This window comes from Mirounga angustirostris, unplaced genomic scaffold (assembly GCF_029215605.1).
Source record: "Mirounga angustirostris isolate CCGP_5_RB_7025 unplaced genomic scaffold, mMirAng1.0.hap1 SCAF_14, whole genome shotgun sequence".
NCBI lineage: Eukaryota > Metazoa > Chordata > Mammalia > Carnivora > Phocidae > Mirounga > Mirounga angustirostris.
The window spans coordinates 61,537,841-61,552,269 of record NW_026991722.1 but is presented as its reverse complement, the minus strand read 5'-3'; the positions used below and the strand labels follow the sequence as shown (position 1 = coordinate 61,552,269).

Genomic DNA, 14,429 nt, shown 5'->3' with positions numbered 1-14,429 from the left:
AGAGTAAGTTTTATAATACATGTACTTCTTCTTAAGTTTTATATTATATAACAACAGTCCTTGCTGAGTTGTTCACTGTCAAAGCTACAAAATTCCTGTGGTTACAAGCCCCCAAACAAGTCAATAATAGGTTAACCCCATGTGACTGAGCATTCCCTTACTTAGCACCTACTATCAGCTGGACACTGTGCTAGCTGTAGGACTCACGTTAGAGATTCGGGGCAGATAAAGGCCCAGCAGCAGATCTGGGAACCAGATCTAGTTAAGAGCCTCTGAGGGTGGGTCCTAGCTCTCCAAGTGATTCTTAGACATACTGAAGTTCGAAAACCCCCACTGAGGTTCATGATCTCATTTAGCACTAAACCCTAAAGAGTTGTTACTGCTGTTCTGATCTTAGCTATAAAGACATCCAAGCTGAGGGGACTTAGGCCATAGAGGTAGTAAAGAGCAGAACTGATCTGAAGCGGGGTCTGTCAGACTCCAACGCCGGTGCTTATACAAGGCAACAACTAACATTGCTACTCTATAAGCAGGACCCTGAAACTCTTCTGTTTCTGAGAGCTCAAATAAAGCTTTTTATCAAACATGCCCTCTGTAGAAAACTAAGGAAATATAAAGAAAATAAGCACCTATAACCTCAACACCCAGGGACACACACTATTAGCAATTTTGATGCCATTCCTTCAAGATTTCATAATATCCCCTTTACAATCTTGAAACACACGCACAATTTTGAAGTTGATATAAAACCTTAACTGCAATATAAAGGAGAAACAAAAAGAAAGCAATTTATAATAAAATAGTATGAATTTCGATACATAAACGTGTGTGCACGCCAATACTAGATGCAAAAACTGCCCTCTAGGGAAGAGGACTGCCCCGCTGAGCCACTACTCTAGCGACGAGGTTAAAGCAAGGGAAATGAGGAGCCCCTAACATTAACCAGGTGCCTACGGTGGACATTTATCGATTTCCAATTTTCCGCTCTAGAAACAATGTTTGGAGGACATCCTGGAATAGACACCTTTACATGCACCCTTAACTATTTCCCTAGCATACAGGCCTAGAAGCAACATTACTGTGTGCGTACTTTCAAAACTGCTGATATACACTGCCAAATTGTCCTCTTGAAAGGGAGTGCCAATTTAATTTCCAGCACTAAAACTCTGAGGAATAGTTCTGGGGAAAAAAAAAAAAAGTAGCGTGGTTATTAATGAACATTTCCATCATAAGGTAAAGAGAGTGGGGAGGGGGGCAGAAATGAAGGCAGGTAAAAGAACTTACTCCTACAAGTGACTGAAATACCAGAGCTACACAGCTTTACAGATACTCCTCTATTTACTGATGTGCTTCAGACAGAGGTGGTCACCATCAGTTCTAGTTTTCCTTAAATGTTGCCCCATCCAGGTAGGATGACTAGGAAACCATTAAGCAAAATCATCTGGAAGGAGGGATGCAACCTGGTAAAAAGGTCTGGCCCTGGGGGAGGGTGGTAAGACAGTAGGACACCAAGGGATTAGGGACAGTCCTCGGGGGCAGGCCTGGGAAAGGCTGGGGATCCCCTGGGAACCTCATTTGCCCCTCTGCTGCCCTCTCCCACAATCCCCTCAATCCGGTCTAGGGTATCCAGAATAGGGTTCAAACTGGTTGGACTGGATACACAAATTATTTTTGAAATGGGAAAAGAAATGTAAATTAAAATAATCCAATATCACATAACAGCTGGGAGAGAGATGCTCAGAATGCTTCTTAAACCAACTTGAAAAAAGCTACTGCAAAACATAGCAATGCAGATTTAACAGTCTTTCCCTAGCCAATCGTTTTCTCAGTCTTGAAAAATCATAGACGATACCGGAACACTGAAAACTGGGATTTCACGGTTTCCTAAATGTACAGCCAAATGATTACCAAAAACCAAACCAAAACTGACCTAGTCTTCGTAACACAACTACATACACAGCGTTCACATTCTCACCCATGTTAGTGAAATTTGCAAGTGCTGTGCTGCCTAATTCTGGTATCCCCAGTGCACAGACCTACTGCAATGTGAGGAATGCTTGCTTTTCAACTCTAAATCTGAAGTTACTTTATAGCTAATCCACATCAATTAATAAAATCATTTACCCCATCAACGGGAGTTTTTCCTGGTGTAAAAGTCACTCGAACAAAACGCTTGTTGACGACTTCCAGTCTGTCTACCTGGAATTTTAAAAAGTTAAATGTTTAGACATAAATTTACAGAAAAGACTTGAGATATTCTCTCAAGCACATTAAAACTGCACATGGTATTTTAGACACACAAAGAAGAACGACAACATAGGGAGGACCCATGCTCCCCTCTCTGGGGTGAAAAATAAAAATGTCACAAACACTTTGAAGCCCCCAGTCATGTCCTCTTCCTAGAGGTGGCCATTCTCGGCATTAGGTACTGACTGTCCCAAAGCATGTCCTGGTGCTTGTGCCACGCACAGACGTAACCCTAAACATACACTCACTGTTGCCTGTTTTTAGGACTTTATTTTTTTTGTAGTTTTTAATTTTATTATGTTAGTCACCATACATCATTGGTTTTTGATGTGGTGTTCCACGATCCATTGTTTTCGTATAACACCCAGTGCTCCATGCAGTTCGTGCCCTCCTTAATACCCATCACCGGGCTAACCAATCCCCCCTCCCCCCTCCCCTCTAGAACCCTGTTTGTTTCTCAGAGTCCATAGTCTCTCATGGTTCATCTGTTTTTAGGACTTTAAAAATGGTCCTGCGTGGTATATATTCTTCTGTAACTTTTTTCCCCCTTCCTATCCTATTTGTGAGGTTCATCCTTGCTGACATGTCAGTTCTGCATAGTATTCCATTTCATGAGCACACCCCAAGTTATTTATCCATTCTCCTGTTAACACTTAGGCTGTTTCAAAACATTGGCTACACTAACAATACTGTTATGAACAGTCCTGCCGCATATATCCTCTTGGGCACATCTTCAAAAATTTCTCTGGACATGTACCTGTAGATACAGTAAGGCTTGGGTTGCAAGATATACGTACTTTACTAGACACCGTGAAACTACTCTCCAAAGTGGCTCTCCAATTCACACTGCACAACAAAATATTCCTATTGGTCTACATCCTCACTTGCTATTAGAAGACTTTAATTTTTGCCATTTTATGGGTATAAAATGATAGAAACTTATTTTTTTAATGTCCTAATTATACAGGGTTTTTAAGAACACTAAAAACCTCATTCCAAAGTTCTGAGTTGACTTGGAGCATGAGCCCTTTGGAAGAGGCTTGTTTCCTGCTGTCATTCAGTCTGCTTTGGCAGAAGTCTGAAAGGTACAAGTCAAAACTGGAAAGTGAGGGAGCCCCGGGTAATTCCAGGAGGAGCCTGATTTCAAAGAACCAGTGGGTCCAAAAGGAGATGCTTCTCTGGAGAATCTTCCTCAAAGCCCTGTCACCACACTCGAAGGATGGCTACGGCCCCCTCCATACACGGACACAGTTACTTCTTAGAAAGAAGGCTCTCCCAACAACTGGGATACATACATAAGTATCTTGGCTTCCACAAGAAACATTTGCCTCAAAAATCCGAGTAAATAATCGATTCCATTTTTTCCATCCTCACCTTACTGTACAACCTTTAAAAATAACTTTTGAGGGGCACCTGGGTGGCTTAGTCAGTTAAACCTCTGACTCTTGATTTCAGCTCAGGGCATGATCCAGGGTCCTGGGATCCAGCCCTGGGTTGGGCTCTGTGCTCAGTGCTGAGTCTGCTTGTCCCTCTCCCTCTGCTCCTCCCCCTGCACACTCTCTCTAATAAATAAATAAAACCTTTAAAAAAAATAAAAATAAAAAATAAAAATAACTTTTGATTCTTTATGCTACCAGTACGTATTACTATCTCACCTTTATTTTTTCCATTTCAATGATGAAAAGCCCCGTACTGAGCGGTTAAATAATTTCCCCACAGTGACAGAGCAGCTTGGTTCTCTCACTATCACTTCACTTCATCAATTCTAAGGTGGACATTTTTCATATTTTAACTTCTGAGAAATTAGGATATGTCTGACAGTTGGTATTACTTTATAGTTTCATTGGCAGCTTACTAAATTTTTCTGAGGAATACATAAAATAATGTGTCTTACAGTCCACAGCATCTAAAAGATACTGGAGTAGAGGCTCACTGGGTAAAGACCTGCTGGTAGTGACAAAGGCTCCTAGGCAGCCCTGCCTGGGCCCCAACTGAGAGCCCATCTGCTCTCACTTTCAACATTTATCACTTATTTACCAATTCCAAGCCCCTGGGAGATTAAGAGCCCTGGAGGCATAAAGGAGCCGGAGAGGGTGGCACACTCCAGCAAGGGGGAAGAGGTGACCGAGAAGCATAGGAAAATGATAAAATGATGAAACTAGATGGAGGATGGCGGGAGCAAGTCAAAAGCTAGGTTCTAGTAGAAGTGAAAGAAAAGGATTTTGCGGTAAATGTGGGGACAGCTGGGCCAAAACAAACAGGGTTCTTGGTTGCAAGTACTTTCTCCAACATTAAAAAAAATTCAAGATGAGGGGCGCCTGGGTGGCTCAGTCGTTAAGTGTCTGCCTTCAGCTCAGGTCATGGTCCCAGGGTCCTGGGATCAAGCCCCGCATCGGACTCCCTGCTCCGTGGGAAGCCTGCTTCTCCCTCTCCCACTCCCCCTGCTTGTGTTCCCTCTCTCGCTGTCTCTCTCTCTGTCAAATAAATAAATAAAATCTTTAAAAAAAAAAAAAATCAACAGGAGAAGCTCGGTAACTAGTTGACTGTTACTTTATTGGTGCAATCTACCGAATTTCACCTTTGGAACCACTATAAACCACCCATCCCATAAAATACTTACTACTCCTTTGGAAAGATAGTTATTGACAAAGTCCTTCCATGTGATTTCTCTCCCGGAGCTCCTGAACAGGAAGTAAAACATGACTCCACCCCAAAACAGAGCAGTCCAGAGAAAGTACATCCTGAATTCCTTGTCATCCCATGGAAAGTCACCCTGGGCAAAGAAGGAGACAGTCTCTGTCAAGAACGGAATGTCACAGTATGATCTAGGCTATATTGGACACAAATCCCTCCCAACCTCTCCTGGGGCCACCCCAGACCCTCCAAATTAATACACAGCCTGGAATCACACCTTCTGGAATCTGGACCACCAGTGAGAATCATCTTTCTTGCCACCTCGTTTTCCACCGCCACCAACTCCTCCTCCAGAAGGGCGTGGGGTAGCAGCTGGCTTTGAGTCTGTTCATCAACAGAGAGCACACAGAGCAGCACCGCAGAATTTCAACTCTCTCAACAAAGTTCTCATTACTATGGTTTAATAAATGACTTACTACAAAAGCTCTCACAATAACTTGTTAATCTTTTTTCATTAAGATATATCCAGAGCCAACTATTAATAGCTGTGACCTCTTTGTTGTATTATATGCTTAGAAATAAATGTAGGCCTTTTATTTCTGGGAATCAGGAATAGGAAACCCTTCAGCGCCCCTTGTCTCAGCTACTCATCAACCAGCAATTCTGGGAATCTGCCTGTGTGTTAGTGTCGTGACAATACTCAGTATTCAAAGTTTAGATGACTTTGAAGGAAATACTGTTTCACTCTGTTATAACTCACATACACGTCTTTGATGTTACTATAAAATAAGAAGGCAGAGTTTCATCAGGCACACACTAAATGTTAGCTTCGTTATTTGATAGTTACATCGGGTCTTTGTAAGGCAATCCAATCCTGTACAACAAGATTTAAACCAAGTATAACAGTCACTGAGCACAGAACAGCTATCCTCCTGGGAGACAGAAGCATCAATTTTGTTGTTACTGTGGCTTTAGAACAAGTTTTGACCTTGACTGAGGAATCAGAAGCATATCTAGGATTGGAATCCAGTTTTTCTTCAAATTACCTTGACACCTTGAGATTTTACTTAATCTCTTTGTGCTCTTGACAAGTAGGAACAATAACATGTGAATAAAGCCATCTTCCCTATTTTACAGGGTCGTATCAAAGATGAGAGGGAAGTTCCAGTCTTTGAAAAAAATCAAAACATTATAAAATCCAAAAAAAAGGTCTTCTTGTGAAAGAGCTTATGGCAACTCTTCAGTCTGCTATGAGAAAGGAGACTAACAGAGAGTTAGCATTTGAGGGAGCTTGCCAGCACTTTACACACACTATCCCGTGATACCTGCACAATACGCCAACAACCTGGCAAGTATGCTAGTATACTCATTTTACAGATAAAATGGTGTAGCTTAAGAAACTTCGTAAATAACTGGTTGCAGTGTTAAGTGACATTGAGACAGTGACAGAGTTGTGTTTGAGGTGAAGGTAAACGAATTCCTGAATGCCCACTTGAAGGTAAAAAGGAGGTGCTCCCCTTTCCCACTCCCATGAAGTGAATACTGTTAACAGTTTCTTCTGTAAGCAAGGCATAATTTTGATAATGGACTACCAAAAAAACAAAACAAAAAACCCCAACAACCAAAAAATCTTACCCACATAAAATTAGTTTGTAAGAATCTGAAAATTCGTCACTGTTACAGGTTGATATGTGTCCTCCCCCAAATTCATATGTTGAGAGTCCTTGCCCACTGTGATCTTATTTGGAAATAGGGTCTTTAGAGAAAAATAATCAAGTTTAAAATGAGGTCATATGGGTAGATCCTAGTCCAATATAATTTGCATTCTTATAGAAAGAGTAAATTTGGACACAGAAATGCACAGAGAGGAGGAGGCAAGGGAGAAGACAGTCACCTGTAAGCCAAGGAGAAAGGTCTGAAACAGAGCCTTCCCTGGTGACCCTCAGAAGAAACCAACCCTGCCAACACACTGATCTTGGACCTCTGGCCTCCAGAATTGTGAGATGCATGTTTGTGCTGCTTAGGACGCCCAGGTGTGGAGCTTTGTTACAGCAGCCCTGGGAAACCAATATGCCATTAACACCCTCCACCCCCCCACTTTTCTCCCCTCTGACAGAATCACAAATACTACTCTAACATCTTCAACTACGGTGAAGCAACCCCTCTACCGTGCAGGATGAGAGACTGCAGCTACCTAGCACGGAGTTCCTGACGTGTTCACCCCACCATGATGCACACAAGGAGCTTCTGCACCCCTGTCTTAGGTGAGGCAGGGTCTGAGAGAGGCGAGCCCTACCTGAAATGAGGCGCAGGGCTGGGAAACAGAGTACAGCGCATTTCTAAAGTTGTTTGACAAGACTCCTACTACTGGGACAGGACAAAGTAACACATATGCAAAAAGTATGCAACAGGCTATATTTTAAAAATGGACCTATTACCCTTAATCTGCCCCTAAACCAAGATAAAAAGATGAGCCACCGTGCTCCTGGGAAACCCTGTACAAACTGCCCACGTCTCTAGACAGGCCACACTAGCGCTTCTCCCTTCTCTTAGCCCCTAGCCTTGCTTTCACTCCCTGCATTCTCTGAGCATGTATTTGTCTCTTCGACTAGATCCAAGTTCATTTAAAAAACAAGGGCTGTATTATAGTTTTCCTTACATTTCCCTAAAAACAAAGATGCCAACTAAAATGTGCTGGGCATTGTGCTAAATGTTATCACATGTGTGAAAGGGGGACAGGAGACTCAGGGCCTACACAGTCCTCCCAGCCACCAAGCTCTAAGAAACCCTATCTGAAACCCTAAGCTAAGACAGGCTCTGAGGAACAATTTGAAAAACACTGCACTATATCAAAATATGTGCCAGATAAAAATGCATGTATTAGGTTTCTAAGATTTTTCTTAACGATTTAGATGTGTAAAATACATTGACCAAATTTGGAGTTAAATATGACTGGTCATCTCTAAGGTGAACTTAATTCAATTTGAAAAATGACAAGAAAACATGAACAGAAAAATTAGGTGAAATGAAACAGGGTCTGTAGAACTTTGCATGTACTTGTAACCTTCCACTTCAGAACTGCCTTAAGAGAACACTTTCTTTGTTCAGCGAAAACGATCGGCAACATCATATACTAGAGGAAAGTAGTAAGTTCAAGCATAATCTTTTTAAAAGGTACCTTTTTTTTCTCCGGTAACTTCTTTAGGTTCACTAGCTTTTTTCCCATTTTTTCCATTAGGAAAGTATTTTTCAAATCCTGTTAGAAAAAGAAAAAAAATACATACCCTCAAACTAAAATTCATTAGGTTTTATGTCTATATGTTCATTTTTGAAGCTGATACCTCGTTAAAACGCTTATGCTCAAAGTATAGCATTTCTTGTGTAGAAGTAATTCAACGCTTAAATAACCAGAGGTGTTAAAGAAAAAAGCCTCATTTACATGCCAATTTCATTACCTACAAAAGTGTTATAATTGAAGGGGATACATTTTCATCACTGCAATCAGATAGAAGTAGGTAGGGGGTGGTTTACAGGAGACAGAAGTTGAGTCAACCTGAAACAACAGCTATGCATCTATTAGTAAACACCTGCTCCTGGTACATTTTTTATTTTTAAGATTTCATTTATTTATTTTTTTTTAAATTTTTTTAAAAATTTTTTTTTTTAAAGATTTTATTTATTTATTTGAGAGAGAGAATGAGATAGAGCATGAGAGGGGGGAGGGTCAGAGGGAGAAGCAGGCTCCCCGCTGAGCAGGGAACCCGATGCGGGACTCGATCTCGGGACTCCAGGATCATGACCCGAGCCGAAGGCAGTCGCTTAACCAACTGAGCCACCCAGGCGCCCAAGATTTCATTTATTTGAGAGAGTGAGAGAGCACTAGCAGGAGGAGGGGCAGAGAGAGAGGGAGAAGCAGACTCCCCATTGATCAGGGAGCCCGATGCGGGGCTTGATTCCAGGACCCCAGGACCATGACCTGAGCCCAAGGCAGCTGCTCAACCGACTGAGCCACCCAGGCACGCTGCTCCTGGTACATCTTTAACAAGAATATATAACATTATGATCACACTGAGTGTGCTTACCTTTTGGAGGTCGAGAACAGAATCTTTGATAAGCAGCAATTACATCTGTCAGAAGAGAATTTCTGCTGGTTGTTGCCTGAGTTGTAGCATATCGATAAAGCTGCAACATGACATATAAATAAAAGCATAAAAATTATATCAAGATAAAAGATTTAAGAGGACTTCTTCTCCTAATATCTCAAAGTGAATGACATGTTTCTCCCCTCACACTAGCATAGGGGATTCCCCCCTTTAAAAGGGAGGCCTCCAGTTGCCCAGGATGGTGCCACTCTATTCCAGCAACCGAACCAGGAGACATAAATTATGATCCAGAAGACAAGAATACTTCAAAATCCTGCCTAGGTTAGAACTGTGGCCCAATTACTATTCTCCACCAACACATTCACTTTGGCATTGTTTATCAATTTGTAGCATTCAAAAGACAAACTGACACAGAAAATCTGCTCCTTCATGCTGTCTTGGTTTGTAGGGTCTATAAAACTACAAGACTATTCACCTGAAATTACAACAGCACTGCTTGCAAACCTTGCAAACATAATACTAAATTCATCTTAGTTCCAGGATAAGGAAGTTATGGTCCGACATCACTGATAATCCTTAAAAAAAAATCCTTACACTAGTAACATTTGCTAAAGGTATTTGATATATTGTCATTCTGGTGAGAGTGCAGGTTATTCAAGTCCCATTACAGACACATCTCTGCTTTAAGTAACGTATGTTGCTATAAAGTTATTTTTTAAATACAGTCTAGGTAAATTGAAGTATAACATAAACAAACTGAACAAGCTCCCTATTAAATTTTTAGGTTCACAATTAAAAGCAAGGTGCATTGAGGGGATACATCTGAATTTGGCAGTGAAAAACTTCAAGTTATCCTATCCCTTGGCAAAGTGAAAAATCATCACCATTTCTGGGGAGAACAAACTTTTAAATACAGATGAGAATGTTTAAAGAGAAGTTCATCTGAATGAGTATCCACCAGCATTGCCCCATTTATGATCTTATGAGGAAAAGAGAACATCACAAAACCACATCTGTCAGGATGACTATAATCAAAAGACAATAAAAAGCGCTGGTGAGAATGTGGAGACTGTGGACAAAGCAGAGCCCTGGGGCACTGTTGGCGGGAATGGGAAGCAGTGCAGCCACTTTGAAAAAGTTAAATGCAGAGTTACCATGTGATCCAGTCAGTCCACTCCTACTCAAGGAAATGGAAAACATGTCCACACAAAGCGTTGTACATGAATGTTCATAACAGCATTATTCACAAGAGCCAAAAAGTGGAAACAACCCAAATGTCCATCAAGTGATGATGAAGAGATAAACGTGGTATACTCAAACAATGGAATATTATTCAGCCATAAAAATGAAGCGCTGATACATGCTACCACATGGATAAACCTTAAAAACATTATGCTAAATTAAAGAAACCAGACACAAAAGGCCACGTTATATGATTCCACCATTATGAAATGTCCGAAACAGGCAAATCCAGAGACTGTAGATTAGCAGTTGCCTAGGGCTAGAGGACTGGTTGTAGAGAAATGGGGAGTGACTCTAATTTGATTATAAGGCTTCTTTCTGGGGTGATGAAATGTTGTGGACTTAGATAGTAGTACGGTTGTATAACCATGTGAATATACTAAAAAGCACTGAATTGTACAATAAAAATGATTAATTTTACGGGATGTGAATAAAAAAGTCAATAAAGAATAAAGCATGAGCTGATTTAACTTCAAATTAATATACAATTCTACACAGCAAAATAGGACAGAAACACTGACACTGATCTTGGTTGACAGCAATGCTGGTCTGACAGAATTTGGAGCTTCTGTTGTGTTAGGCCCTCCCTGACCCCTGGGAACACTTGGCCTATGAAACCACCACTGATAATAAATAAGAATGTATCGTAAGTGAATAAAGCTTTTCCAATACCAAATCCATAAAGGGTACAGATTAAAATGACCTGTTAGTCAAGGTGGATAAGATAACAAGTCACACTGATGCACTGAGCCATCTATCCAGGCCACACACTGGTAAGTGGTGGGGGTCTGGAAGTCAGAACCAATCCCTACCTCTAAGAAACTCAGAAGTGCAAGGGAGAGAGTCCTGAGAACAAACCTATTACAGGATGGTATAATACACAGAGCAATACAAAACCTCTAAGTATATGCAACAGAGGTAGCACAGAGAAAGTGATCACATGTTCAAGGGACCTACGGATGTTTTAAGAAAAGCAACATCTAGGCCTGGGATTTGAAGGACCTGTAATCACTAGGCAGACGGTGTCAGAACTTTTAATTTTGTTAAAGCTAGAAATCTGAATTTTTTGAACGACACATCTCATATTAGGAACTTCAGTTACACATCTGTAACGGGAGAAAACAACTAGTTCCCAGGGATGCCACCATGAGGATCAAATGTAATAATGTATGTAAAAGCACTGTTAAAATCGTATGGTGATACCTAGATTTAAATTACCACTCCCAATTATTCTGAAAGCCACTGGAGAGTAAGGGTTCTTTACATCACCATATAAAGTAAGTCTTTACGTCACCGTAAAGTATAGAATCGGGCCCAAGGTATGTACTCCATAAACATTTATTGACCGATAAACCTTCTATTTTCAAATTGTGTTGACCTGGAATACCTCTAGCAATAATCCTGTAACTGCTTTTAACTCTGAGGTTATTTTCTCTCAGAGCACCATCAATGAAACTTTTCTCTGCTTATCTAGTCCAAACCCACTCAAAGGATAAGATAAAAAGTATCAACTCACAAAATTTAAGTTTAGAGTATCTCATATTAGAGGATTAGCTTTTATGTTTGACAGTATGAGCACTTTTTAGCTGCTTTTTCATCAGTCCTTATTCCTCTGAGCATAAAACCTGAGAATGACATCTCATACCAAAATCTTTTCCCCAGAAAAACTGTGAGAATCATACTTCTGTGTCTGACCTTAACAGCAGCACAAACCTAAAGGCAAATCTTCTTTCAGGTAGCACAGCAATGCCCTAACAGCCCCAGAGAGATCTTCTAAGCAACACCAGGGAATGTGTCACAGACCCTCCAATCAATCAGCTACTGCTATCGGCACAGGAGACTTCCTTATACCTCAGCATCCAAGACTCACAGGACAATAGTGCCACTCAACAGAGAAACGGGGTTCAGATAAGATTTCTGACATCGTAACTGCAAACTCACAAGGCAGATCCCTATCTGTTTCTTGTCTGAGTCCAATATCCACTAGGGACAAAAGGAGAGGGCAAGGTAAGATGGCAACACGGATGCAATGCAAATGTTAGGCCCAGTGCAGGGCAGTAGAGTAAGAAAAAGATGAAGATACTCCAAGATTGGCAAGACTCTCAAAGAAAATCATGAATGCAGGTGCCATTAATATCCCATTTTAAGTGGAGAGGCTGAGATAATTTCCCCAAGGGCATCTGGCGAGTAAGTGACAGATTCCTGTGTTCCATGTTCTTTTGCCCCTATGCCCCTAAGTAAACCAATGCAAGGCTGGTCTCTAAAAAACCCGCAGACAGCAAGAGACCGTGTGGCCGAAAAAGCTGGTATCGACTACCCACCCGTTACATGAACCTTTACTTGACAGATTACTGCCACTGTTCCGTGAGAACACATTATCATCACTTCAGAAAAACGTACTACCGTAGCCCACACGTTGGAGCCCTGTATCTGCTCGTTACCACCAACAGAGAAATAGCCGCCTACTGAAGACAGGCCTTCTTACGCAACAAAAAACACATTCTCTACTCTGAGGAGGTGATGTTGTTAATAATCATAGTTAGTATGTATTATCTACTATGTGCCAGACCCAGAATGGCAGCAATAGCCCCATTCAACAGATGGAGAAATGGAGGCTCAGAGAGGTTGAGTAGCTTACCTCCAAAACCTGTGCTTTCATTAAATCATGCTCACGTTGCCAACCCTTAAAACACATGCACGACAGCTGCTACTTTCCAGTACTATGAAAGCAGGTGAAAGAAAGGCAACCTATACTGGTGATATGACAGACAAGTTCCTTAACGTTTCTAGGTCTCAGCTGCTCTTTCTGTGTATGTGCTGCCGAAGTGAGCACTCAGCTGCTCTATCTGTAAAATGGGTTCGTCCTTAATGAAGTCAGAGGACCCTCCCAGATGATCTTTTTGAAGCTTCCTGACGCACAAGTATCTGATTCTGTTTTCAAAAATCCAATTCTATACCCAGGGTTTGACACGCACAGGGTGCTTACGGGATAAATGATCTGAAACGCTGGGGCGACCCAGCATTTAACACGCAGCGCACGCGGCCTCACGAACCCGCCCCGGACGCCCGGACAGGCGCCAGGGCGCCCGGGGGCCGGTGACCTTGACACCCTGCTCTCCCGGGCCGGAAGCAGGCCCGAGGGTCGGGCCGGGGGCGGAGGACGCTGGGCCCCCGGGACTCACCGTCCGAAGGCAGGAGCGGTCGGTGGGGCCCATGCGGCCGCCAGGCACGAGCAGTGGGGGCAGGCCGCGGGGCCAGCAGCCTCCCCGGCCCCAAAGCCGCAGGCAGCGGTGCGCCATGGCCGCCGGCGCCGCCTGCTCGGGCCGGGGACGCTGCGCAGGCGCGGCTCTGCGGCCGGCGGGCGGGCAGGCGGCTACGGACGGCCTCGGGCCGCGGGAGACGGCTCGGAACACAGTCAACGAACCGCGCTGCTGGTCTCCGACTCACAGGCGGGCTCACGCTCTCGACGCGCGCGTCTTCTCCCGGCCCCACCCCCCGGCGTGCTGACGTCAGCCGTACAGCGGGCGGGCCCTTGGGTCGAGGGCCGCTCCTACGGCTCCGAAGCGTCCTCGCTCCACTGGAAGCGGGGTCGAAGGAGGAGGAGCGTGGAGGGCGAGGAACGGCGGTGGGCGGGGCAGAAGGGAAAACGCAGGGGATGCAGGGTTGGAGGCGGGGCTTAAGGGAGGCGTGCGGAGGGCGGGCGTGAAGATGGGCCTAGAGGGAGGAGCGTGAGGTTGGCGGGCGGGGCAGGAGAGGAGCGCCGGGGCGGAGCTAGAGGCGAGGCTGAAGGGAAGGAAGGCGAGCCGAGGTCGGGCTGGAGGGCGGGGCCAGCCGGGACCTGGGGGGAGAGAGCCGCAAAGGCTGTTGGGGCCCAAGATAAATGGACCTTTCCCTGTTTGGGTTGGGCAGGAGGCCATTTTCTACATTTTAGGCGTTCACTCTCGGTGTGTCACTCGTGAAATATTTTATTGAGCGACTAATCAGTGGCGGCATCGTCCAAGGCTCTGGAGATGCTAAAACACCCCAACCTTAGGAGAGCAATGGAAATAATCACGAATCAGTGAGCTAAATGCAATAATAAAAGTGCTGAGACTGTGACATCTAGCTTGGGCCCATCGGGAACCATTTCAAAGAGAAATGATTTTCAGATGAACTCAATGGAACTGCACGCTGTTTCGCACACCGTGACTGTGGAGTAGAGAG

At 43.4% G+C, this 14,429-nt stretch overlaps 1 protein-coding gene across 5 annotated transcripts in view; it reads right to left on the bottom strand.

The window, feature by feature from the left end:
- AFG3L2 (AFG3 like matrix AAA peptidase subunit 2) overlaps positions 1–13,712 on the bottom strand; it is a 44,501-nt gene extending 30,789 nt beyond the window's left edge. For 2 of the 5 annotated variants that reach the window (XM_045887089.3, XM_045887088.3), the window contains exons 1-6: positions 13,409–13,711; positions 8,964–9,063; positions 8,060–8,137; positions 5,159–5,265; positions 4,868–5,020; positions 2,125–2,199 (exon numbers count right to left, since the gene is read on the bottom strand). In XM_045887089.3, coding sequence (XP_045743045.1) covers positions 2,125–2,199; positions 4,868–5,020; positions 5,159–5,265; positions 8,060–8,137; positions 8,964–9,063; positions 13,409–13,525 — 630 coding nt within the window. In that variant the 5' untranslated portion in view covers positions 13,526–13,711. Of the gene's footprint in view, positions 1–2,124; positions 2,200–4,867; positions 5,021–5,158; positions 5,268–8,059; positions 8,138–8,963; positions 9,064–13,408 lie in introns of those variants that run through there. The other 3 variants (XM_045887087.3, XM_045887086.3, XM_045887090.3) reach the window with 3 other exon arrangements.
- Between the last annotated feature and the right edge of the window lie 717 nt (positions 13,713–14,429).